Source organism: Aulonocara sp. 'chitande type north' Nkhata Bay, linkage group LG20, assembly GCF_057382095.1.
Source record: "Aulonocara sp. 'chitande type north' Nkhata Bay isolate Kocher_YH1m ecotype deep benthic linkage group LG20, A_spYH_male_GT1.1, whole genome shotgun sequence".
NCBI classification, from domain to species: domain Eukaryota; kingdom Metazoa; phylum Chordata; class Actinopteri; order Cichliformes; family Cichlidae; genus Aulonocara; species Aulonocara sp. 'chitande type north' Nkhata Bay.
In genome coordinates, this window is record NC_141363.1 from 3,853,198 (window position 1) to 3,879,557 (window position 26,360).

Genomic DNA, 26,360 nt, shown 5'->3' on the forward strand with positions numbered 1-26,360 from the left:
TATATCTATATCTATATATATATATATATATATATATATATATATATATATATATATATATATATATATATATATATCTTTATGGCGACTGTGTATAAATTGTGTAAAAAAACAAAAAAGACAGTTGTGGCCCAGTTGTGTACATCAAGTTATCCATATATAATGGCCATTTTCACATAGTCACTCAATATCTTGATCCAGATGTGCCTATTTATATGGAAACATATCCAAATTTAGTTACCCAGGTGTGATTCTGCCAGCATGTTTTAAGATGTACACACAGAAAATGTTGGAGATGATAAAACACTTGTGAGATTAGGACTATTTCAGCCAAAGGAGCTGGTACACACTGTCTCCGCCACTGCTCTGCACTTTTTTATACTTACAGCTCTTCACTAAGAATCTTTGAAGTAATAAATGCTACCAGTGTCATCGAGCCTTGTTGTACAATATTCAAAGTCAAGACTTGTTTACAATTCAGCTGTGGCATTTACATGGCCTCAAGGAAAAAGTAAACATTCATGGGTTTTATTAAGAAATTCCTTTCTGTTTTGTTAGCACAGTGTTTCAAAATGATTTCACTCAATGAAACTGGAGAACTAACGTTTAAAAAGATTTTTTTTGTGTTGTTCTCTGTGAATGTGAATCTCGGTTGTGTTTTCTTTTGTGTTCGGAGTTAAATGTGTTTGCATAATTCATGTTGCTTTAGAGTTTTTGTTTGTTGTTCTTTGACTCCCATGGCTGTGTTGCTCTCAGAGAGCAGAAAGAGTCTGATGATACTGCAGAAAGTCAGTCCTGAGGTGCTGAACTCCTTCTGTCATGAGTCCAGCCCCATATTTGGGTTTCTTTCCTTTAAACTTTTTCATTAGTGATGACATTTCCCTCTCAGAAGACAAAGCAGGGTTTAATCTGCTGACCGATTTCTTGGTTCATCACATTTCAAATTAGGCTGAGTTACATAATGGTCAAAAATACCAGTATGCCTCTACAGAAAGCTATTTAACACGATGATAATTTTTTTTTTTATAAAAAACAGAAAATGTCCTGATAAGTCTTTTTTTTTTCTTTTACAGAAGTTTATGGGCATTTCTATAAATGTCAAATGATAAAATTCAGTGTATGGTTGAAAATATGGGAAAACAACCCCCCAAAATGAATACGGATTCTTTGTTTTAAAATGCTACATACTGTACTGTATTTTTCAGTCAATCTAAGGGAAACAATTTGTACTGAACACATTTATCATAAGATGAAGTATGAACTCAATAACTTATAAATATAAGTAATATAAATATATGCAGGCCTGCACTGCTTTTTGAAATGCTTCATTCAGTATTTAATGATGACTCAAAAACATTGTACGTGACACACAAAACAAACGCTAAACGAGAACAACCATCGCATTTGCATAATGTGAAAATCCAAAGAATTGGGATTTGTAATAAATCTTTAAAAACATTAGAAATGCTTTATGTATGACGATGTTCTTCCAAAGTTTCTTTCAGATTGTCCCACTCATTAAGGAGGGAATAGGATACGTGCAAACATAATACATACATATACTGTGCTCGTTAAACCTGAAACGCATGCAAATTTCCAAACTTTGTCTGTGGAGTTTTAAATAATAATTTTTAAAAAGTAGCACTGCTGTTTTTCTGAGATGATAATAACAAATTCCCCCAGTGAAATCAGAAACTTCAATCCTTAGTAATATAGGAAAAAAAGCTAAATAATCAATAACACCTCTGACACCTCTGAATTTTATTGCTCAGTATAAATGATGTCTTTTGCAGCAACAGAATTATTCCGTTTCTCTTGGTGGAAATGGCTTTGTTTCTTTTTTCCACTTCCTTTCAAATTCTGTTTGAGGCTGAACTCTAATTATGTACATAGGCCCCGCATAAAGAACATTCAGTGCCAACGTGTGTTCAGTAGTTGAACTTGGCCTCTTTAGAAAATGTGCATGTTTGTGCCAAAGTGGCAGGAAGTTTGGTAGTTTGCCATCATTTCACCTGATTAGTGCATCTGCCAGTGCGTCATTATCGTTACTTAGGATGTATTTGGAGATAAACGGCCCCATCCAGCATGTTGCATCTATTGTTTCTTTCATTCTGTTCCTATGAGACACATACTGTATGGGTTCTTCTTGCCACTACTCCTGTTTTATCCCAGGTTGTTTACATACCTCTCTTGGTCTTTGACTTGCATGCTGAATATTTCCAAACCAGGTGTTGGACATGATATTGTCGTCATACTGTGGTTTGTGAAATGCTTTGTAATGGATTGCCTTAAGATGAATAAAATATTGACAACTTTGGCAGAATACCAGTTGGATTTTTAATGAATGAATGAGAAATTCTTTATTATTTGATTTATATTTGTGATTTTTTTTCTAGATGAAATTGTCAGGGTCCTGGGTCTGAGCAACCCAGGATCCCTGAGCAGTTATGAATTATATTATTATTATTATATGTATTTTGGTGTTGCTGCTGCTCTTCTCCATGCTTGTAGATGTGAGTGTGTGTGTGTGTGTGTGTCTGCGGGTATGCTTGGAGGATGGAGCTCAGCCACCTGCAGGCCTGAGGGGTGTGGCCCTGCGGAAGGACTGGCCACACCCGAAGTCACACACCTGCTGCTGATCAGGCCTCGTCGGGGGAGCTACTTAGGAGAGAGTTGGAGCTCCCACCGACGCGGGATCATTTCCTTGAGACTCCACGTTAGTCGTCCCATTGAATTGAGTTAATGTGTGTAAGTGTATGCCCGCGGTTATTTGTGTCCTGACGGCTGCGTCTATTGTTTCCCGCAGGAGGAGCGTGGAAGGCACGAAGAGCAGCGAGCACCGGGGGGTGCTGACACGGGAGCGGAGAGCACAGAGACACGAACTATTCACGCAGAGACACGACACGGGAGTCTGGGAGAACACGGGGATTTATTGTTGTTTTTGTTCCACTCTGTAAATAAACGCACTGCTTGAACTTTGAGCTCCGCACCTGGGTCCTCCTTCCCCACATCCCCACGGTGTGCCATGCCATACCGTGACAGAATGATCCCGCCTCTAATGGACCCAGCGGTCTCCGAGGAGAGGCTCAGGAGGGAAGTTATGGACGAAGTGTACCACCTATGTGAGGTGTGGTGGGAGAAGCCAGCGGAAGGTTTGCGTCGCGCCGTGGAGAGGCGGCTGCAGGAGATGCTTTTTGAATTCCCCTGGCTGGTGGACTCCCTTAATGCGGTGGTCCTGGACTTCCTACTTTCCACCCTCCACCTCCACTCTCCTCCTCAGGCTGCCCACCAGCTCGGACAGCTGGTGGATTCACTGCCTGAGACGCCGGCCCCGACGCCGACACGGAAACGACGTTCGCGCCGCCAGCGTTCCTCACCGCAGCTAAATCCACAGACATCTCAACAGCCGGCTGTGGTGAGTCATATGGACAATTCATCGTCACTCACCTCAACTGTTTACTCGGGGGCTATGTTTATACGGTCAGCTGCCCAGCCGGTAGCCAAAGCGCAGCCCGCGGCCCAGCTGGTCGCTGTACCTCAGCCTATCGCCCGGCTAGTGATCCAGCCGTCACCTGCTGAATCATCCCCCGCGACATCTACCTCACCGCTTACCGTTTCATCCTGTTCACCATCCACATCACACGCTCAGCCATCTTCTCCACCAGCAGCAGCCTCCATTCCACTGCCCACTCCAGCGGCCTTGTCCGGAGAGAGCGACCTCACCCGCGTCCAACGCCTGATGGACTGGGTAACTCACACCACCAACGCAAGGGCAGGAGTGGTGGGGTTAAACGCCATCGAGGCAATCCTGGAGGGAAACCCCTACCTCGGCCAGCTCAAGGGAGTTTCCGCCTGCCTTTGCACCCTGCGTAAAGCCCGGGGGGTAGTGCAAGCTCGGGAAACCTCAGACTTCGTCCAGCTGCAGCAGGAGCTCAGCGAGCCGGAGGAGCCCGCACCGTCAGCTGAGGCGCTCAGCGAGCCGGAGGAGCTCAGCATGCCCGAGCAGGAGCTCAGCGAGCCGGGGGAGCCCGCACCGCCAGCTGAGGAGCTCAGCGAGCCGGAGGAGCTCAGCATGCCCGAGCAGGAGCTCAGCGAGCCGGAGGAGCCCGCACCGTCAGCTGAGGCGCTCAGCGAGCCGGAGGAGCCCGCACCGTCAGCTGAGGCGCTCAGCGAGCCGGAGGAGCCCGCACCGTCAGCTGAGGCGCTCAGCGAGCCGGAGGAGCCCGCACCGTCAGCTGAGGCGCTCAGCGAGCCGGAGGAGCCCGCACCGTCAGCTGAGGCGCTCAGCGAGCCGGAGGAGCCCGCACCGTCAGCTGAGGCGCTCAGCGAGCTGGAGGAGCTCAGCATGCCCGAGCAGGAGCTCAGCGAGCCGGAGGAGCCCGCACCGCCAGCTGAGGAGCTCAGCATGCCCGAGCAGGAGCTCAGCGAGCCGGAGGAGCTCAGCATGCCCGAGCAGGAGCTCAGCGAGCCGGGGGAGCCCGCACCGCCAGCTGAGGAGCTCAGCGAGCCGGAGGAGCTCAGCATGCCCGAGCAGGAGCTCAGCGAGCCGGAGGAGCCCGCACCGCCAGCTGAGGAGCTCAGCGAGCCGGAGGAGCTCAGCATGCCCGAGCAGGAGCTCAGCGAGCCGGAGGAGCCCGCACCGCCAGCTGAGGAGCTCAGCGAGCCGGAGGAGCTCAGCATGCCCGAGCAGGAGCTCAGCGAGCCGGAGGAGCCCGCCCGCACCGCCAGCTGAGGAGCTCGGCGAGCCGGAGGAGCCCGCCCGCACCGCCAGCTGAGGAGCTCGGCGAGCCGGAGGAGCCCGCCCGCACCGCCAGCTGAGGAGCTCGGCGAGCCGGAGGAGCCCGCCCGCATCGCCAGCTGTGGAGCTCGGTGAGCCGGAGGAGCCCGCCCGCATCGCCAGCTGTGGAGCTCGGTGAGCCGGAGGAGCCCTCGCTGCCGGCCGAGGAGGAGCCCTCGCTGCCGGCCGAGGAGGAGCCCTCGCTGCCGGCCGAGGAGGAGCCCTCGCTGCCGGCCGAGGAGGAGCCCTCGCTGCCGGCCGAGGAGGAGCCCTCGCTGCCGGCCGAGGAGGAGCCCTCGCTGCCGGCCGAGGAGGAGCCCTCGCTGCCGGCCGAGGAGGTCAGCGGACCGGAGGGACCTCCACGTCTAGCGCGGCCTCCTCGCCGTCCACGTCCGGTGCATCCAAGTCAGCGATCGGCGCGTCATGGACCTGTTGCCACGCCTCGCTGTTGCTCACCGGAGCAGCGACGTTGCCATCGGACCCGTGGCAGGCCCCCTGAACTGTTTTGCTGCTGCCGCCGGACCCGGGGCCGTCCGCCGGAGCTGCTACGTCGCCGCCGTTGGGCTCGAGGTAGGCCCCCTGAACTCTCTTGTTGTGTTGATGGGCCGCCTGTGACTGTTTGTGGCGTCTTTTCGTTTTCTTTTTGCACCGCTGCGGGATGCGCGGTCTGACTCTGAGACTGTGGACTGGGTCGGTTTGTTGTTTTGTTGTTTTTGCTTGTTTTGGTTCTGGCCCTCCGTCCTGGTTCCCCCAGCCGCCCGCCCTGGGTTGGTTGTGCTGGTTTTTTTTGTTTTGGGGTCGTCGGGAGCCGACCCTTAGAGGGGGGGTACTGTCAGGGTCCTGGGTCTGAGCAACCCAGGATCCCTGAGCAGTTATGAATTATATTATTATTATTATTATTATTATTATTATTATTATTATTATATGTATTTTGGTGTTGCTGCTGCTCTTCTCCATGCTTGTAGATGTGAGTGTGTGTGTGTGTCTGCGGCTATGCTTGGAGGATGGAGCTCAGCCACCTGCAGGCCTGAGGGGTGTGGCCCTGCGGAAGGACTGGCCACACCCGAAGTCACACACCTGCTGCTGATCAGGCCTCGTCGGGGGAGCTACTTAGGAGAGAGTTGGAGCTCCCACCGACGCGGGATCATTTCCTTGAGACTCCACGTTAGTCGTCCCATTGAATTGAGTTAATGTGTGTAAGTGTATGCCCGCGGTTATTTGTGTCCTGATGGCTGCGTCTATTGTTTCCCGCAGGAGGAGCGTGGAAGGCACGAAGAGCAGCGAGCACCGGGGGGTGCTGACACGGGAGCGGAGAGCACAGAGACACGAACTATTCACGCAGAGACACGACACGGGAGTCTGGGAGAACACAGGGATTTATTGTTGTTTTTGTTCCACTCTGTAAATAAACGCACTGCTTGAACTTTGAGCTCCGCACCTGGGTCCTCCTTCCCCACATCCCCACGGTGTGCCATGCCATACCGTGACAGAAATAATAACAATAATAACATCTGGCAGATGACTTTCTTCCAGACAGATTAAAGATGGTGATGAGCATGCAGTGTGAAAGATGCCTTGTATCTCTCCTTGTGGCAGTGGATCCAAATAAGAGATTTCAAATGAGAGATTATTTGAGTAACTACTCTGCTGCCTGTCTAAGCGGTGCAGAGAGGTGGTCAGGATTATACATGATTGATAACAGTTTGTTCAGTGACCTCCTCTCTACCACAACTTCAAAAGTGTGCAGTTTGCAGCCAGTCACAGACCCAGCCTTCCTGATCAGTTTATTCATTCTGTTGGTGTCTCCAGCGCCGATGCTGCTCCCCCATCAAAGTTCACTGTGCTTGCCACAAATGAGTGATAGAAAATCTCCATTATTTTGCTGCACACAGAAAAAGTAGCGCCTGTTCATCTCCTTTTTCTTTACAGCCTCTGTGTTAGTCTTCTGGTTCGGCCTGTTGTCAGTGTTGATGCCCAGATCAACCATTTCAAGGACAGAAGTCACACAGCCGTCTTCTTTCTTCTGAAGTCAATTACAATCCCTCCGTTCTTATTCACATTCAGAAGCAGATGATTTCTCCTAGACCACACCCCACAAAATCATCCACTAGTGCTTTATACTTCTGACCCTGCTCATCACTAATACAGCCAACCGCTACAGAGACGTCAGAGTATTTCTGTAGGTATCGTAACACCGAATTGGAAGACAGCACAGTTCTCATGCCTCACTCGAATAACTTGCACAGTGCAATAACTATTCCCAGTAAGTTGTGAACATAAATTGATATGCAGTCTAATGTTTTGAGCGAGGACTTTATAAACAGTTTGTTCATGACAGCTAAGTCCAGTATTCAATCTTTCAAAGTTATGTTTTCGTATACCTCAAAACCATTGGCAGACATGCCTGGAGGCCTAATGTTTTCCTGGATGTCAGCATGTAACTGTGACAAAACATTCACTTGGCCTCAAGGATGGACTGATTAGATTTTGGCTGTGAAAGTAACATTTATTTGAAGACAGTGTATGGAGAGAATTTGATCCCATCTGGTGCACATGCTTATTTGGACTCAAGGATGAACTGATTAGAATTTGATAAGGAAAGCACTAGAAGGTCACTGTGATCTCACAAATATGCTTTTGGTAGCAACTCTTAAATAAATGTTAAATATGCAGATATTTTAACACTAATGTCTAATACAGGGATTAGTAAACTTTACTATCAGTAGAGACATGTATGACTTTTTATTTAAGCTGTTGGTGAAATGTTTGTTTTGTCAAAAAAATGTAACAAAAGAATTTACCAACTTTGAGAGAAAGTATATTTGATCCTCTTTCATTTTAATTACAGTTACAAGGTATATTAAGTATAACTGAGCCTATCAACTTTGCTAATAGATGTAACATTACTCTACAGTGGGGTATTAATGATTATTTAGCACTTCAGCTTTGCAGTTTTATTACAATGCCATTAACACCATGCTGTTGCTAAATATATAGAATCAGAGAGTGTCGATAGCTAAAACGGTTTTCTTCTTATTATTATTACTAAACAAAATTGAGCAATCGTGAAGTGGCATGCAGCTTTATAGCTTCTTTGAGTCCTACATGCATTCTTATAAATCAAACAAATAAAAAGCTTCAAATATAACAAGGGTAATGAAAAAAATAAAGGTTTTATTTTGGCTAATGTGCAGAAAACACATCTGTCTATGCACAGTTAAATTCTTCAATTTTCTCCATGGCTTGTTTTTAAGGGATTTTGAATCCATAGCTAAGGGGACTCATGACTAACCATTTATGTGTATAGATTTAACAATTAAGGTTAAGTTTCTATTATTAATTATTTTATATTAATGTAGCTTTTTGCAAAGGGGAGCCACTACAGATGAGCTAAAGAGCTCCAAGTAGCAACTAGAGTTGTGGGTTTGAGAGACTAATATGTAGATGTTATGACATTTCATATCCAAAGTTCAAGTCTGCACAGACGTGGATGTCAGCTTGAACTTGGCTGGCTGGCAGATGTGATGCATGCAGCTGCAAAGAAAGAAAAAGTTCTTGTTGGCACCATCTCTAATGGGGAAATATCTGCTCTTCCTGCTGAGCAGGTAGGTACTATAACTACCTAGTCACCAAGGTTTCATGAAAATGGATCACGTGCGATTGTAACATTTTCACTGACTTAAAGTTAAAGAAGTTAAAAGTGCTATAATCCCAAATAGCAATAGCAAAATATTGCAGTCTCCCAGGAATGGTCTATTTCCAGTATACTGCTCAGCTCACAGCAGAGAAAGGGGGGGGTTCAGGCCTAAAAATTGGTAAAACAGCGCATGTTGCCTCATGTTCTCTCACACTAATGATGTGAGAAACAGAAAAGTGAAGTTTAGACTCACGTATCATTCAAAACTGTGCTGTGATCCCATGAGCATTTTGTTTTTATAGGAAATTATGAACAGACATAAATACAGACACTGGGTTGGGGGGCACTATTTTAGGTAGGTTAAGCATTAGGTTACTAATACTAGCTGCATCTTTAGTGAAAAAATATTCATAATAGATAATGAATATATTTCAAGTGTATTTTGCTTGTGGCAACTTTATTAAATAACATCATGTAAAAATAATGAGTAGATGATGTTAGTAAATTTATACTAATATATAATAGGAAGGGGTGATTTGACAAGGCTAAGAGATCTATGCAAAAACTAAAACCAAGTGTGTATTTGTCATGCAGCCCAGAGTTTATTATACTGAATTTCATAATAATAAGCATCAAAGTAATAAGTTATTATTATCTCTCAGTGTCTGCCTGTCTCAGTGTTCTTTGCTTTTCTAAGCAATCGTTTATTTGTGCTGCTTCACACTTAGCAGGTGTGTTCCTGCGAATACACAAGAAAGTGTTTGGAAGAGGAGTTCTCATATTTCAGCTAAAAGATTGCCCTAGGCTCCACTATGAGTGTGAGGAGATGGGTTTACACACACATACACGGAGGAGAAGAGAAACTGCTGTGACATGGACATGACAGGAAAAGAGTTACACTGATACATGCAGGCACCCTGCTGGGAGCGCTGGGACATTTCCTGGTGGTCTGAGGGTGACAGTGCCCTGCCATGAACAGTTAACCACTGTAAACTGTATATGTATAAACTTAAAATACATGTTCTTATGTTTGGTCCTGATTTGCTGCATTTTTATAATCAGGAATTACTTTATTTTCTGTTTGTTCACTTGGGTGCCTAGTGATTGAACAAGTTACTTTACATGCCAAGAGTACTGTGCCTTAGGGCCTTGCAGTCAGGCCCATCTGATGTTGTTATATCCACTCTTAATGTGATATCTGGCTATGCTTCTGGATTATAGTGGCTTTTTAGAGCTCTGCTGAAAACAGCTGCCTGCTGTGGGAGAAAACAAAGCAATGAGAGCAGGGACAGCGAACCAAAATATTGTGGCCTTGGCTACTGAAAATGAGATGAAACTCACAATAAAGCTGCAAAAAGGCAATAGGAGCTGCAGATTCTGGCTATATTTCTCTGTTGGTTCACATTAGGCCCCTTTTTAAATATATATTATGCAATTATACCTGTTTTAACTTATAGCTCTTACATCAGAAACAACTTAGCAGATTACATATAAACTCCATCCACAACTATAAAAGACTCAGTCTCATTTATTTTCAAAATACACTCACTGGTCACTACAATGCACGGGTACTGGTTTGGACCCAATTTTTGCTTTCAGAGCCACTTTAATTGGGGCGATCTCAGGTTTCACGACATCCTGAGGTGCTCTACTGTATTGAGACACTATGATCATGAAAAGAGGGACCTGGTCAGTAACAATACTCATCCCCCACACCGTTACACCACCAGCAGCCTGAATCATTAATAGCAGGCAGGATGGGTCCATGCTCTCATGTTAATAAAGCCAAATTCTGACCCTGCCATCCAAATGTTATAATAGAAATCAATCCTCATCAAACCAGCTGATGTTTTTCCAATCTTCTGTTGTGTAATTTGATCTCATGCGAATTGTAGCTGCAGTTTCCTGTTCGTAGTCACAGGAGCGGCACCTGGTGTGGTCTTCTGCTGCTGTAGCCTTTTCGTCCACAGAGCTGCTGCTCACTGGATATTTTTGTTTTCAGATTGTTCTCTGTAGACCCTAGAGATGTTTATGTCAGAAAACCACAGTTTTTTGAACACTCAGACTACTCCATCAGGCATCAACAATCATGCCACTTTCAAAGTCACTTAGATCACCTTTCTTCCTCATTCTGATGCTTGGTTTGAATTTCACAAGGCTGTCTTGACCGTACTTAAATGCACCGAGTTGCTGCTATTTTAAGACAAATAGAAATTTCAGTGTGTATCATAGATTAGAAACAAAAAACCACTTTCCTCACATTTATGTTTTTTTCCTCCATTTTATTTACTTATTTATTTATTTATTTTTATCAGGCTCCCTAATTTGTATCTACGCATCCATTCCTTTGAGAAACTGTTGTCCAATCAGGGATGAGTGCCATCCTTTCATAGACTGTGCCTCCCTCAGAAATGTGTTTTTCTCTTCCTAATTAGATGCACTGCTGAGGAATCAAGCTGTCCACCTGGGGAGAGGGAGACAGCAGCTGGAGTCATAAATTACCAGCCTAAGATAGAGGCAACACCTCCCTTGCCCACCCACTTACTGCTTGAACAATAACCACCAAGCAGCAGCAGCAAAGAGGGAAATCAACAGCTAATGACATAGAATTACACCGTACTTACAGTGCATGTAACATTTTACATGTATAATATGAAAAAAAGCACTCATATGAGAGCTCTGCTCAGAATATCTTACGCCAATTAGCTATTCTGGATTTGTGGCAGATAAAACGACCCCCCCCCCCCCCCCCCCCACACACACACACACACACAAAGAAAAAAAGATATTTAAACATCGACTAAATACACTTAGAGGAACACTTTACTTCTTTACTTTTCTACCAGCAGACAGTTTGCTCAAAACCATTTGCGATCAGCACATCTTTACTAATGCAAACACGTATTAACTCATTTGGTAAATATTGGTAACATCTATTTAGTTTGTTGGCTCTTTAGTTTGTTAATATGTGTTCATCAGTCTTGGACAGATCTGTAATACATTGTCAAATGATGAAGTTGGCACAGTAAAAAAAAAAAAGTCAACATATTCACTGCTGAAAATATAAAACTGAGCCAAAATAAATACTAAAAGTTTCCCCTTTTATATTAAGAAATGACAGCTTTTCATTTCCGACATAAACAAATTAACTCTGGGTGCATAATGAGGTCAGAGCTCAGTGTGGTCAAGAGGTAATACTGCTCAGACTGTTTTTAATTTGCTCATCAGGGTGAGGAGAGAGGTGTGCAGATGCTTTACCCACTCTAATAAGAGATCAGGGTGGACTGCAGCTTCAGCATTGACCTGGAAACCAACCAGAACCAGATGTCATCACAGAACTGCCAGCTTTTCCCAATTAAAACAGCCTCTCTCTGGTAGCAAGGTGAGCTGCCTTCATGTCTGGCAGTGGTGGGTGGAACGACATCCATCAATGCGTAGAGCTCAGGTCAGCTGCAAACACATTTCTTTTCAGATTCGGACTCCGAATCATTTCTCCCACTAACTGCACACCTCTTTGTAAGCTTTCTGCTCTGCTATTCAAAACGAACTGCTCTCACCTCGGGGCGACAACTCAGGTCTCGCTCAACAGCACAAACCCACTCACCGCCACAATTCTCTAGACGTTCTCCTATCGGCTATAAATCATCATTAGGCTTCCGATAAGGAATGATATTATAAAAGAAAGTGCATTTTCAGAGCACTGTAATGAAGCGAGAGTGGAGCAGTGGGTGGTTTCCCATTACCACCTATATGAGATAATGTATTGGAGACTTGTCAGCTGAGATAGCCGTCGACTCACAAAATAAATGTGATTGATAATCTTAATTATTGCATCAAATTTACTGTAAAGAAAGAGAACAATTTCATATTTGCATTACCTGTTTGTTTTAGAGTTAAACTAACGAACACAGTGGCGATTTAACCTTGAGGCATTGTGAAAATGTGAAAAAACACCATGAGCATTCAACAAATACAAAATGCAGATGAGCTGAGTGCCCACAGAATGATAGTACTGCCTTCTCAGGGGGGAGTCCGGTGTACTGAATATCATTATACCCTTGCAGAGGGAGCCTTATTTACTGTTTGCTGCTGGAACAGCCTGTTCCTCATAAAAATGCATTTCCATTACAGACAAAAACAACTCGAAATTGAAACTGTCAGGGGTATTTTGCTGATTTTATTTGATTCTATATGGCAGCACAAAATACAAAGACTGAGAAGATAAATAACCCAGTCTACAACTAATAAAACTAGCGCCTGTGCAGTTTAACTGCCTGTACACTAAAGTGACAACTGCCTAACCTAGAGAAAAAGGCTCGGGAAACCCGACATTCCTTTATATTTTATTTCCAAGGAGTTTGACATAATAATGTGATTTTGTCGTAGGACTGCGCTCTCAGTCATTTTACTCATTTTCATTGCAGTTCTTGAACCTGACCATTTTCATATGAATGTTTAATAATCCACTTAACATTCACCTACTATTCATTAAAAAAAGCACACATACACATAACAGATAAGCAGCCTTATCCCGTTCCTTAATTGATGCATCAACTGTTCACTTACGTGCTGTTCACAAAAAACATTTTAAAATAAGAAGCCTTAAAAGGGTTCAAGCAGACCTTTTTAAGGAAGTGAGAAAAACCTGGTGTGTGCCAAATTACACACAAGAACTAGAGTGAAAATCAACAGCAACAGGTTTGATGGAGAGAAGAATACAAAATGTAAATTTTTAAAATTGAAATCATTATATATGTATGGATATTTGGGTCTGTTTGAGGCTGCGTTTTACCCAGTGACGTTGGGGATGTTGTCAGAATTGATTGAACTGGGGGAATTAGGAACACAGAAACCATCTGGAAAGAATCTGGTTTGGCAATGGCTGTATTTGTCAGCATGACAAAGATCCAAAATGCACTGTCAATGCAATACAAACATAGAAAAACATCATCTTGATGGAACAAAAGGCAGCCAAAATCCAAAGAAGAGCTCTGATTGTCCTTAAAGAAGCCTGGAGAACTTGAAGACTGCTTAAAGAAATTAAAAGAAAACTTTGGCTGTGTTGAAGAATACAGGTGGTCATATCAAACACTGACTTTCAAGCTCATTATAATACTTTTATACTGTATTTCCATCCATATATGTGCATGTTTCCCAGCAAAATATGAAGAAATGAGGAGTGACTCAAGACTTTTGCACATTACTGCACTTCACACCATAATTAGAGGCTAAACTGGCTCATTCATTGATAAATCAGCCAGCAGCAACTGTGATGAGCCATTAATAACTAAACCTGTAGCACAATAATAACAATAAACCTTAACAGTCTTAGGAATAATATATAGATAAATCTGATTCATTTATATATTATTCATTTATAAATATGTAAGCGAGGCTCAGACAAAGTAATTTCCAGCCACAGTTTTATATGTTGTTCTCGAGGACGCGGACAAACAACATTATATTTATGGCCCTGTGGGCAAATTGCCCAGGGTTGAAAAATGCATCTCTAAAACTGCTCATATTTATAACTCTCTCTTTCAGCCATATCATGGCACATGTGACACCCCTTTTGGTGTAACTATTCTGATCTCTTGATGTATACAATAAATCTCACAAGAGAAGTCTGATTTAAAGACACTCTGATCCAAATAAAAAGGCTGCTGCATTTCTGAGCGCTTTCAGCAGCTATAAATTATTTCAGTAGTGAGAATCAGTGTCTGGTTTGCGTGTGCCGTTTAGCATCAAACTGAAAAGTCCACAGTTGTCGACTTGACCAGCCTGTCATGCAGTAACAGGCTTTGGAGATTTCAAATAAATCAAAGTAGGTGGTAGTTTTCACGTAGTGCTTGGATAATCATTCCCACACTGACAGCTGCTTTGTCTGCTGCTTTCTCTGCAGTGCACTCTAAATGTATTTACTATACACCTTAGGTTACTTCTACAGTGATCTGGGGCTGGTCTAATCTCTGGGACTGAGAAGAGAGAAAATATAGAGGGGAGGAGATGATCAAGGGGAGGAAGGTGAGCGGTGAGTTTAAAGAGGAGCACTGGAAGGATAGAAAAGCTGTCAGGTGAAGAAAGGACAGAGGGAGGGTGGGGGGGCTGCAATATTGAGCAAAGGAGATTAGAGACAGCACAGGGGAGGGAGAACAGAACAGCAGGAGAGAGCATGGGAGTACAGTAGGAGTGAGGAGAGGAAGACAGAGCCCGCCACAGGGAAGCACTATCCTATGAGTCATTCACAAATAGCTGGATCAGAGCCTGTGCAAGCCTGAGACTCCCTACTATGGTCTGGGGGATTTTAACAAAGAGAGATTGATCACTGAGTTCTCTCTGGAAGAAAAAAAAAGAAATAAAGAGAATAAAGTCTCTCTTAGTAAAGCCAAGGCTGTCTCATTGAGGCTCTTTTAAAGTGAAATATTGCAATGAGCGAATCAGTCCATGCACTGCAGTGCAGCGGTTTTTGATGACGCTCAGAAGCTCGCATGCTGATAACCCTGAACAATATTTAATGATTTTGTTTTGCACAAGTGGCACAGCATGGCTTCTTTTTAAAATGTTGAAAAACTCATAATTTTAATGAACATTTGACTGGAAAAGAGAATCGTAAGACTACAGTTCTCAAAATAATTGCCTTTATTTCTGTTTGCGTTTGGAAGCTTTTTACCTCTCCTCCCCAAATCCTTCTTTTCTGCCATTCTCTCCAGTCAACAAAGATGTTTTGCAACCACAGGGCTCAGTCTCATCCCTCTTACTCCCGCTCATCCTTGTGTGTTCACCCCCTCCGAACACGCTCAGACACATGCACTGCCATACCACCGCATGCAGAAACACTGGCACAGGCAACAGAAATAGCAGTAGACTGTGAGCGAAAAGATAACAGCCTCTGCTGCTGTGTGGGTGTGACACAGCTCTGCTTCATCATTCCAACTCTCTGCGACAGTCAGGGAAAAAGGGACTGAGAGAAATCACTATAAAGTGCAGAAACCAGTGGCTTTCTTATTTACTGTCTTGCTCTGCTGAAAGACTTGCAGTACTCTTCTGATGTCACCTATGCTGAGCTCCGAGTCTTTGAAGAGCTCCGGAAAACTGACAGATTCAGCATTTGAGACATTAAAGTGGAAATGAAATAAGGGCAAAATTTTTTTTTCCTGCGGAGTCAGTTAAAAGGCCACCCTGTTGCTCAGTGGTTTTGCCTGGAGGAAAGTCCTGTGTCAAGTCAAGCGGTCTGTCAAGCTGATAGGTTTGGTTTTACTTTTCTCTCCTCTGCTTCAGACATGAGCAGTCAAGTTGTAATGCTTGAGTGGGGAAGAGGGCTCTCTCTGCATCATGGATGAACGCTTCTTTAAACCCACCAAAACCCAGTTTTGTGGAAAACGCATTCATTTTCATATTAGCAATATTTTTTACTTCCATAAAAACAAGATAAGGAAAAAAACTGCCTCCGATTATAAAAATTTAAGGTTCATTTTCTATTCGGGGAAGACTGAGAGGGCTGGATTCCACTGGGTGCTGTCCGTGGTGCTGAAAAGCAGCCACATACATAATGAGGTTGTCTAAGACTGTGATTTGCAACCAGAGTTATTTCTGCAGATGCCAAAAATATATCCACAGTGTGTGAGTACTATTTAGTGAGCAGACATAAAAAACAAAACAACAACAAAAATCAGCTGAAAGTAATGAATAACCTGCCTAAAATTGAGAAATGATTGAATATGCAGTTCAGCTAGTTAGGCTAAATGGAAAATTTCACAAGATCCACGCATATTTAATAACAAGCAATAAATAAGATCCACAACAGGTGGAACAAGAGGTGCTAGATGTCAACTGAGAGGTCTAAAGGAGAACATCAGGCAAATCTTTGAAACGACAGCTGCAATCTAGGGCTGGCAGTCAAAACTGGATCTCTCCTGCACCACTTCAGAAGCATTAAAAACAGCTGGATTACCTGTTGGCAAAGATCCCAGTAAAGCTCAGAAGCTTTGGTGAACCTGGAAGCCCCCCCCCCCCCCCCCCCCACACACACACACAACAAAACAATGTTAACACTCCTGTCTTGTTCAAAGATTTCCCTCTACAACTGCAGCAGAGAGTCTGCAGGCAACAGTCTGTGATTCCTGTGATTTAGTGCTTTGATACTTAAAAACCAAAGTTGGGTGTACTAGCCGTCATGTACATTAACTTTTTTTTATTTGTGGGTCCTGAGGGTAAGTGGATTTTAGTGCCTAGTAAGAGTTGAAGAATGTACAAAGAGCGCTTGCTTGAGCTGAGCTATAAATTACACAGCTGGATCATTCTTCTTTTCAGCACACGGAGAAATGTTAAATACTCAAAGCCACATTGTGATTCTGGGTGAATGACCTGGATCAGCAATTATTTCTGTATGTAAAAGAGACTATAGAGACTATGAACTAACCAGAGACGGTGCTAATCAGATTATTACTCTTAGTAAAATCATTGATTTGAAGGTGGGGCTGAGTGAATTGTAGAGGCCATGTCATTCTATTTTACTTGTGGTAAGAGAGCTTGGCCTTGCAGGTGGCAGTGTCTTCATGCTTTCCACTTTGAAGTAATGGTGTGTGTGAGGAATCCATTACTTTAGCTCTAATGCCCTGCTGCGATGTTTGTGGGGATACGTGACACTCCATTTCCTTTCATTTCCTGGCCTCACTGCCAGAGGTTCAGATTCACAGTGTAAAAAAAAGTTAAAAATAAAGACAAAAAACCCTGCTCCCTTCTTCTCCCTGGCCCAAATTATTGTCAGGATTTTAGTCACGAACATGTTTTTTTCTATTTTGATAATACCAGTGCACAGTCTTAAAATAGCATTGGTGCTGCAAGTGAGAGAAAAACAGGTTCACGTTAAATATGCAGAAATCTTAATGCAAATTGAGCATCTTGTGTTGTCTTGTCCTGATTGCATTTCAACCAATCTTAGGAGGACACAACTCTGCCCCCCTTACTGCCGAGAAAGACTGCAAATGGCTACAAGCCAAGGCACTATAAGAGCTCGACAAAACAATGTGTTTCTCTCTGAATTTCTGGGAGTCCCCACGGGGCAGGTTGCATCCTGGTTATCCACAGAAAATGGAGCAACTCATTCACTGGTGCTGTGTTCCTCCTCTGTCAGCGGTGTAGCCAGCACTGATGGTGAGCTCTGTGTACATTTACTTAACTGCTGTCCCACACTATGAATTTAAGGTTGATCATATACCTCGACAGAAAATAATTATTATACCTCTTTATTAAATTAAACTGATGTGAGTACTGTGACATGAAGACATTAAAAATTTAAATGATTATTTTGATTTTGACATATAATTCTGATTTTTTAAACTAACAAATCAGTTTATTTTGAAATCAACCAGGAGATTATCGTATGTAAAAAAAATAACCAGATTAGTTGCCGTGTTGAAAACAATTATGATAACCCAATGATGCAGAACAGCCCAGAGTGTTAGCATTTGAATAGCTGCAATCTTTGTTCTTCTTTCTTAACACGTTGCCACACTGAATTTGAAACCAAACAAAAGATACTACACTAAAGTGAAAAATGTCAGGTTTTACATAAACAGATTTTACACCAGTATAGGAGGAACACACGGTGCCTTTTAACACAGCAAGCCACTGGTTAGAGGTGCGGTAGTAACTGGAGAAATATTTTTTGTCAAAGAAAATGATTAAATGCAAAATTCTGTGGGAAATATGTAGAGTCTGGGCTTTAAAAAATAGTATTAAATTGGCAGCGCAACACCAAGTTAAATTTATATGTTTTCCTCTGCCCCGCAGTGCTGTTTTCCCATCTAGATTATTTTGATGTGAGTTTCCAAAAATCCATTTGGTTATTAAAACAAATACATCCACCAACATGGTTGTGAGCAGCTTCATGCAGGAAAGTACGCTGTCCGCCCTTATCACTTTAGGAGGAAACAAAACTTTGACAGATTGACAGGAGGCAAACGTCAATGGCATCCCACTTGGCTGAGCTGTAATGTTAGTTAACTGCATGTGATGCATTTTCATACCTGAAAAGATTCACAAGATGACTTTTTTTTCTTTTAAATTATTTTTAAAAATTGTAACTTTTTGGTTCTTTGAGCAAATGGCATCTAGTTCATTGCATTGAAGAGAGGGCACTGTTTTGTGACCCCTTGTGACTAGGTTACAAACATTTCTGCAGATGATGTCACCAAAACAGGGAAACTTACTGCAAAACAATGTAAACATTTAGAGGAAAGACATGCAAATTTAGCTTTTTGGGTAGTACAGGACCTTTAAATATGATAGTAATCCAAGTGGAGAGAATTTTTATACTGCTATATTAATACTTTTACTTAAATAAAGGATGTGCACAATCAGCTAGTGGTCGTAATAAACATCTATCTGCACACAGTAAGGCCCGAGCGGCCCTCCCTCCTCCACACATGCTGCTAAACACCATGCAGGAGCTGGTCATTCATCCTTTTTGAGCACATGAGGAGACTCCTGTTGGCTGCTCATGCCAGCCTGACAACCCGCTGATGGTGACTTTACGATGTCGCAGTGTGACACCTCAGAGATTTCTGAACTTCACACAGAGACAACATTTCACAAGGCACTTTTTTTTCAAAGTCCAGCCTAATGGGACGTGTTAGTGTCACAGCCAACAACAACAAGAAAAAAGAAATGTTGATATAGCTGGATAGGATGCACTTTTTTTTTAGCTATTGCACTGCTCATTGTGCTGTGCTGCAGAGTTTCAAGAACACTGCATCACACTTTTTATTTTGAGTTTTTGCTCCTTTTCTGTGTTCTTTGGCAGTTTTATATGCAGTCATGTAAATATTACTGTGGTTTCAGTTTAACACAAACCAGCCTCTTGGAGAGTGGATTTTGGTTCAGCTGAAGTTTCTTTAGTCGATGCCCTCCCTGTGTTATAGAGAAAAAAAAAAACAACAACAACAAAAAAACAGATAGGCCTCCAAGACACCATTGTGTTTGGTACTTAAAAGGAAGGACATCTAGTCCTTCTCTGCAGTCAGTGCAGTGTGCAAGCTTTTATGTATGAACATGGAAAGGACTGAAACTAGTCAAGATTTGGCTTTCACAATAAGAGCGCTGCAGGAATCTGGTATTTTTTAGAGAAATGGTCTGAATGCCAACTGCAGTCAAATATTTTTTGTGACTATCAAACTTAATGCTCATTAATATAAAACAGAGAGTGAAAATTGGGATTTTGTTCAAAAACACAATTCTATTCATTTTAATATATAAATTAAAAAAACCTTCATACCACATTTAAATGACAGGCAAGACAAAGTAAAAACAGCTGTTTTTTTTTTTTTTTAACAAACTACTGCCATCTTAGGGAAGAATAAGAGCACTGCAGCAAGAAACAGCTGGGGAATATTTAGCCTACATTTACACATAATGCTGAAAATCTTTGTGCTACAGTTTGTGTAGTGAGTTATCTTAAAAAGTGCAAATTAACATGTGCTCAGTGAATAACAACTTTAAATATTTTGATATTAACAAATAGATTTATGTTAGAAAACAGATCTGTATGACAACAGATGACAAAAATTATGTTGAATCAACAGAAATACATCTTGTGTAAATATTTTATTAGTATTATTTTGTGGCTTTATTAGCAAAAATTAAGTGAGGAGGAAATTATGACATTCACAAAAAAATCAAATAAATTCGTTTTTCTTCCGATGTAATTACATCCATAACTGGAGTTCCTTTGACTTTATTTCACACGAAAACAATCTCTCTAAAGATAAATGCTTTCCTTTATCAAACATGTGGTTTTAATACATGTTTTTTTTTTTTTGCATGAGCCCCAAAGGTTGATTCTGTTCATGTGGATGTAGTGTTTTCAGTGGGAGAAATGTTTCGTCACCCATGCAAGTGACTTCTTCAGTCTCAGCGCACTGCAGGTGCCGTATAAACTGTTCATTGCATAATGACAAACTAGCCCACTGAATGAACAGTGAGCTGTGAGGTCAGTTCTTCCATCATTAGTATGCAAATTGCCATGACCACTGATCAAACAATCACTGACAAGTTAGCTCTTCTGTGTTGTGCCATCCGCTTCGCCAGAGGAAATGGAAATCCTCCTGGCACTTAACAGCGTACGCTACATTGCTTCGTTTGCGTCAGGGGACCCGATCTTTGGGGTGGACCAGCTTTTGGCGCAGAGTGTTTTAGGGTTTAAAAACTATGGAGACGCTGTGTTTAGAAAAAATGCACCTCATCTGTCCCGATACTCCTGTCACATGAGGGATCACTAAGGGTTTTTGCTTAGGCAGCGGTTGTCCTCTCCTGGATCAGCTGGAGAGATCCAGGGATTTGGAATTTATTAAACTCATTATTCTGGCAGGACATTTTGGTCCACAAAGATGACATTTTACTGAACCTTGTGTTGCTTTTTCACAGCTTTTGTATTGCTAAAATGTTACTGTTCGCTTATCACTCAGGCAGGCTGATTGATCAGAATCAGATTTGACCTTTAACATTGCAACTTATGTTCAGAAAACACATGGTGCACGGTACAGCCAAATTCTGAACCAGAGAAAGCCTTTTAAGCCTTTATGGTTCAAAGTTTCTGCCTAAAACACAAACCACATTATATTTACTATTTAAGCTCAAGAGATTCATCATTTCTGTTCTCTTAAAGGTTGCTTCACTGTCAGAGTGGGCTGTTAAACGGTCACAGGAGGTGACTGTAACGTACACAGCTTGTTTATTGTTGCAAATAGCGCTGCTAACTTGCTTTGTTAATTGAGTTGATCATTTTCTAAAGTGTTGGGGTGAAAATGGACTCCTTATGTCACCTGATAGGACATTAAATTAAACATAAAACAGAAGCTTAAATAAAAAAATGAATCTGGTACCAAATTCTCTCACATGTAATTCTAATCCTGAGACTTAAAACTAATTTTCCCAGCAAAATCCACAAACTGTACAGATTGAATAAAGATTTGGTTGTGCTACCAAAAACATTAAAAAATACAAAACAGTAACTAACACATGCTCACATTTAGAAAAAATGTTTATTCACATGGATGTTAAGTTGCATCACGCAGCATCAGTGGTATCCACGAGCAATAATTACGGTAAACTAAATTGTTTAGTTTAATTATTGTTTAAACTAAAAAGGAACAAAAAGTGCTCAGTAAGCAATAACATGTGGCTGATATCTTAATATACAAACAAGGACACAGGAGTGAAACTAAATTATAAACAGTGGTGTTTACAGAGAAACTGAGAATCATCACTATTCTCAAAAAATGGCCCATGGTGCAGTGCGGTTTCTTAACACGTATCCCCATAGTTTGGTATAGCTGAAGCATGTACACCCAAAGTGTGAAAACGACCAACACATAATACTGAGAATGTGCCTCAGCTTTGTCCATACAAAAAGTCACTGATTAGTTTTCCCCGACCAACATATCCCGACCAACAAACGGATAAAACGTCTTCCAAATGAGAAATAATTATTTTCTGTCGATCTTACACAGAAAAATGCAAACGTGAGGGAAAAGCTTAAAGAAACAAAAAACAAAAACCATCACTTAACTGTTCCTGCTCAATAACCAATAACGTCCAGGCCACACCAACAACAAAAAAATAAAAAATAGAAATAGCACAAGGAATTAAAGCGCAGGAACAAGTAGGATAACTGCTTTAAAGTGCTTATGATGACACAAAAACACAAAAAGGCCTCTAAAAGAAGGCAAAAACTTCAACCTCAAAATCACCACAAACAAAAATCAGTCTGAGAGGTCATTGTCTTTTGAATACTGTAAAGGTGAAGGGGTAAACTGCTGCACAAAACCTTTCTGCAGGAGGCCGCAGCTCTTAAAGTCCTCCTCTGAGAAGGGGAGGTTCTTTAAAAGTCTGTTTTCAAGCTCCTCTATATACGCATAGTTCAGCAAAGCCAGTGGGCTGGATGAAGCACAGGAATCATTATCAGGGCTGTTCTGAAATAATGTCACGCTGTCGTTCTGATCAATCCCGCAGTGCTGACTCATGGTATTCTCAATTGGCAATGTGTGGTTGTTCTCACACTCACTGTGCTGGTTATTGATTATTTTGGCACTTGTTTCTAAAGACAACGTTGTGGTAACACTGGGCTTCAAGCAGGCATTGGTGTTTGCCAGAATCTCCACTGGAGAGAAGCGGCTCGGTGCGATTTCGCTCAGTGGCGTTGACCCTTCCCTCGCTCTTTCTTCTGTGACTGTCTGGACGATGTTGAGGTTCCACACATCTCCAGCCCCTCTTCCATTTCTGCTGGGGGTGAGCTCTTTGCTCAGGTCCAGGAGAATACAGTCAGAGTCCTTTTCACTACTTTCTGTTTCTGTCTCTTCCCCAGATCCATCCTGCTCCACACACTCTGCCTCCCAGGCTTCTTCACATGACTTCCCAGATCCCCTTACAGGAGACTCAAATACCACTCCTTTAGGAACAAGAGGATGGAAGTGTTTGCGGCGAAGGCTAGTGTTTGCTGATGAGCAGAGTTGCCTCTCTGGCTCTCTCGACATGTAGTGTCGGACTGACTCTGGTACCAGGATTTCATGGCGTTTTTTGTGAGGGAGTAAGGCAGAAAGACTTCCAGGTACACATTTTCCTACAATGGGTATAAGGCAGGTAGGTTTAAGTGCTGAGACAAAATCCTCCAGCTCTTGGTAGGAGGAGTGATCTGAATAGGGTACTACATGGACATAAGGGTGGAAAGAGATCAGCGGCCTGCTGGTGGGCAAGATGGCCAAAGTTGGTTGTTCTTTGTTCCACTGGTGCAAAGCAGAGGCACAAATCTCTGACTGGTCCACAGCTCTGATACGGCCGGCCCCTGGCTCAGTAGTGAAGACATCAGGCAGCTCCAGAGCTTTAAGGGTCTCCATTCTCTCAAAGCTCACCTCAATCCAGGTTTTAAATTCCATCGCCAGCTCCAATAGCAGGGACTCTTTACCTAAGCAATAAAGGCCTGCAAGACGGAATAAAGCAACAAGAAAACTTTAGACCTGCAATAACTGACCTTTTTTTAGCTACTGAGAATCAGCAGGAACAAGCTGTGAACACAAGAATGACAAATCATCACCTTCTAAGCTGAGGATGTGAATTAATAGCTTTGAAAGTGAGACAATGTGTTTATCAGAAATCTGAGGAAGAGCTTTGTGTTCAAAATATCGCACAGCTACAAAAAAAACAAATTTAAAAAAATCCTTCTTTTCAATCCCAACATTGATACTGATATTGCTGTTTTTGTTAATTTTACATGTACTGTTGTCAGACACACCCTTTGGCAAAGAGTGCAATGCGACTCCTGTGTATGTAACATCAGCTTTTGTCCCCTAATGGTGGTGGTGAGGCTAAGGTTCCTATTAGTGCTGTCAGCGTTAATATGACGTTAACACCACAACCGCATTAACGCGGCAAATCCCCGTTAGAGAGTTAACATGGATCGGCCCTGGCGAGGGCTGCACGTGTGTTGATGCCGTGCAGCCCTCGCCAGGGCCGATCCATGTTAACTCTCTAACGGGGATTTGCCGCGTTAATGCGGTTGTGGTGTTAACGTTGTATTAACAAGATTAACGCTGACAGCACTAACTCCTATTAATCTTTGGCAGCATATACACCCAATAAAAAAAATACAAAAAAAGCCATTTATGCACAGTCACAATACAGTAACTGACAGGGCTGCAGCAAGCTGTTTAAACTGACCTATGATAACATTGTGGCTGGGGTGGCTGCGAATAATCTCCTTAATCTGTTGAGTGGCTCGCTGTCTTGATGGCAGGGTACGGTTAGGGTCACAGTTAGTGTTGTCCAGGTACAGCACATCTATAGTGGCGTAGGTCCGTAAGCATGGCTCACGCAGCATTGAAGGAGTGTATCTAAAGTCGCCTGAAATAAATCGGCGCGGAATGTTAATTTACGTGATACCAAAAACTTGAGAAATTAAATCCAACAGGACACAACTTGAGAAATTGCATTTTTCAATGTCTGAGAAGCTTCAGAGAAACAGACCAGTGTATAGAATGGAGCCAAAGTAGCCTTCGAATAGAAACATGACAGCCCCTGGACAGTGGTTGGCATCTATCAGTGTGACCGTGAGCCTCTCCTTGCCAATATCATCCAGTGGGAGTAGGTATGGCTCACCCACTTCTAAAGGATGGATCCACTGTTCTTTCACCTAAGCAGACATGGAAACATTCAGAGGAAAACCAAAAAACATCAAAACCTTATAAAAGACTTTGGTGCAACAGAATATCTACTACTCCAGATCACGGTCAGGTTTAGTCTGAAACACGTTTAAGGTTGATAAAAGATCAAAGTTTGGAAACTATAGAAATAACACACCACTGTTATTGTATATTTTGTATAGGGTTGACATGTTGTGCACTCAGATCAGAGATGCTTGTGTTTATAACCTGGCAGTATTGAATGTTTATGTGAGTTACTGTTGCCTCCTATGAGTGTGAAACAGCTTGGCCAGTCTCCTCTGACATCAGCAAGACATTTTTGCCCAGAGAACTGCCGCTCACTTAATGTTTTCTATAAGTGTGCATACTATAGCTGTCCACTGCAGGGTTGAGGGTTTGACACTTCATCTGTCAAAGTGTCCTTGGTACAGAACATCTGCCATTTTACCTGCTGCTTCTGTGTCGGGCTCTACAGTAGCCAAACACATTTGTTACTGTTCTTTCTGTTCCAAAACTCCAGCTTCTTGGCTATAGAAAATCATGTAGCTGGATAATCATTAATTATACCTGTGCTGTGCGAGCCCAGGTGTAGCCAATAGCTCTAATGAGCTCTAATTCAATAATTAAAGGTTTTAGATCCCGTGCAGCACTGCTTCTACACTCAAACATGCATTTGTTTCTTTATTTTTAATGACTACACCCTCCCTTACCTGCAGCTTGAGTTTCAACAAAGTGGCGGTTGTAGGTGAGCAGTAGATGGGGCGATTGCTCCACGTGGACGTCAAACCTGTCGTGTGGTCGCTGTGCATGTGGGACAGGAAAAACAGCCGGGTACCCGGACACTTCCGCACATGCCAGAAGTCCACGGCCAGCGGCGTGTGGGGAATGACTTTCCCGTTTGCGGGCATTGTTATTGCCACCGCTTGAGGTCATCCAGCTGTGTGGTCAGTCGATAGATGTCACGGGTTTTTCGCCTGTGGCCAGCTGTTAGAGACTAATTAAAGTAATAGTTGGGAGTTTGACGGGCAGTTAAGGTTGTCACAGAGCAAACTGCGTATTAAAATGTCAGCAGAAACACAACAGCGTGTTGACATAAACAAAAAAACAAAACCCTTCACTGGCTTCTGGCTAACGGAATCGCTAAATACAAATTTAACACTCGTTACTAAAGGCTACATACTTTTTTTTCTCGTATTGACCTCTGATTTAGGTTCAGAAAATCTTCAGCCCAACCTTGAGCACCTTAAACAGCTTGCCGGTCGTTACATTTTCACAGTTGCGGTGCTAACAGCAGCTGTTAAGCCCCGCCATTTCTGTTTTCAATTTAACGCTCAACGCCTCCTTTTCCTTCTTCTTCTTTGTTTTCTTTATTGTAGCGGTCATGCTGCTTATCTACAATACTGCCACCAAAAGGCGGCACTCGGCTGGACCCATATAAAAAAACTAGAAACAAAAAAAAAAGAAAAAAGGAAATTCCTTTTTATAGGAAGAAACCAAGGATGTAGCAAATCAATTTCAACAATATCCATTTTTAAAACTGTATTTGTAAATCTCTAAAAATATATATTCAATACAGGAGGCTACCAGAAATACACAACGTAAGCAAACTGTTGTAGTATCCACAAGATGGCGCCAACAGAGCGGAAACAGTCGCTTCATGACAACTTTGCAGGGCATTTATTGTGTTTCTCATATTTTACGAGATTATAAATTGATAGAGAAGAGCGCTTGATTATTTCCGAAATATATTAAA

The 26,360-nt window shown here is 42.6% G+C and overlaps 2 protein-coding genes across 3 annotated transcripts; one reads left to right on the forward strand and one right to left on the reverse strand.

The window, feature by feature from the left end:
* The first annotated feature begins 102 nt into the window (after positions 1-102).
* Positions 103-5,531, forward strand: LOC147304885 (uncharacterized). The gene is made up of 5 exons (XM_086278498.1): positions 103-2,716; positions 2,807-3,496; positions 3,566-4,191; positions 4,288-4,714; positions 4,924-5,531. The coding sequence occupies exons 2-5, from the start codon at positions 3,026-3,028 to the stop codon at positions 5,446-5,448; spliced, it is 2,049 nt and encodes a 682-aa protein (XP_086134624.1). The 5' UTR covers positions 103-2,716; positions 2,807-3,025; the 3' UTR covers positions 5,449-5,531.
* A 15,904-nt stretch (positions 5,532-21,435) lies between these two features.
* Positions 21,436-25,960, reverse strand: dclre1b (DNA cross-link repair 1B). Of its 2 annotated transcripts, XM_086278376.1 has the most exons (5): positions 25,788-25,960; positions 25,318-25,601; positions 24,432-24,597; positions 24,126-24,308; positions 21,436-23,388 (listed from the first exon to the last, which is right to left on the reverse strand). In XM_086278376.1, exons 2-5 carry the CDS (start codon positions 25,513-25,515, stop codon positions 22,175-22,177), a joined length of 1,761 nt encoding a protein of 586 aa, XP_086134502.1. In that variant the 5' UTR covers positions 25,516-25,601; positions 25,788-25,960; the 3' UTR covers positions 21,436-22,174. The 2 variants fall into 2 exon arrangements, with proteins under 2 accessions (XP_086134502.1, XP_086134501.1); XM_086278375.1 differs by having other exon boundaries at positions 25,318-25,960.
* Between the last annotated feature and the right edge of the window lie 400 nt (positions 25,961-26,360).

Excerpts from the sequence above, each read along its gene's own strand:
- LOC147304885 (XM_086278498.1), top strand. The coding sequence starts at position 3,026 with ATGCCATACCGTGACAGAATGATCCCGCCTCTAATGGACCCAGCGGTC. Across the intron at positions 3,497-3,565 it reads TACGGTCAGCTGCCCAGCCG|CCGTCACCTGCTGAATCATC; the intron begins GTAGCCAAAGCG and ends CTAGTGATCCAG. Across the intron at positions 4,715-4,923 it reads TCAGCGAGCCGGAGGAGCCC|GAGCCCTCGCTGCCGGCCGA; the intron begins GCCCGCACCGCC and ends GGTGAGCCGGAG.
- dclre1b (XM_086278376.1), bottom strand. The coding sequence starts at position 25,515 with ATGCCCGCAAACGGGAAAGTCATTCCCCACACGCCGCTGGCCGTGGAC. Across the intron at positions 24,309-24,431 it reads TGGCTCCATTCTATACACTG|GCGACTTTAGATACACTCCT; the intron begins GTCTGTTTCTCT and ends GATTTATTTCAG. Across the intron at positions 23,389-24,125 it reads CAGCCACAATGTTATCATAG|GCCTTTATTGCTTAGGTAAA; the intron begins GTCAGTTTAAAC and ends TCCGTCTTGCAG.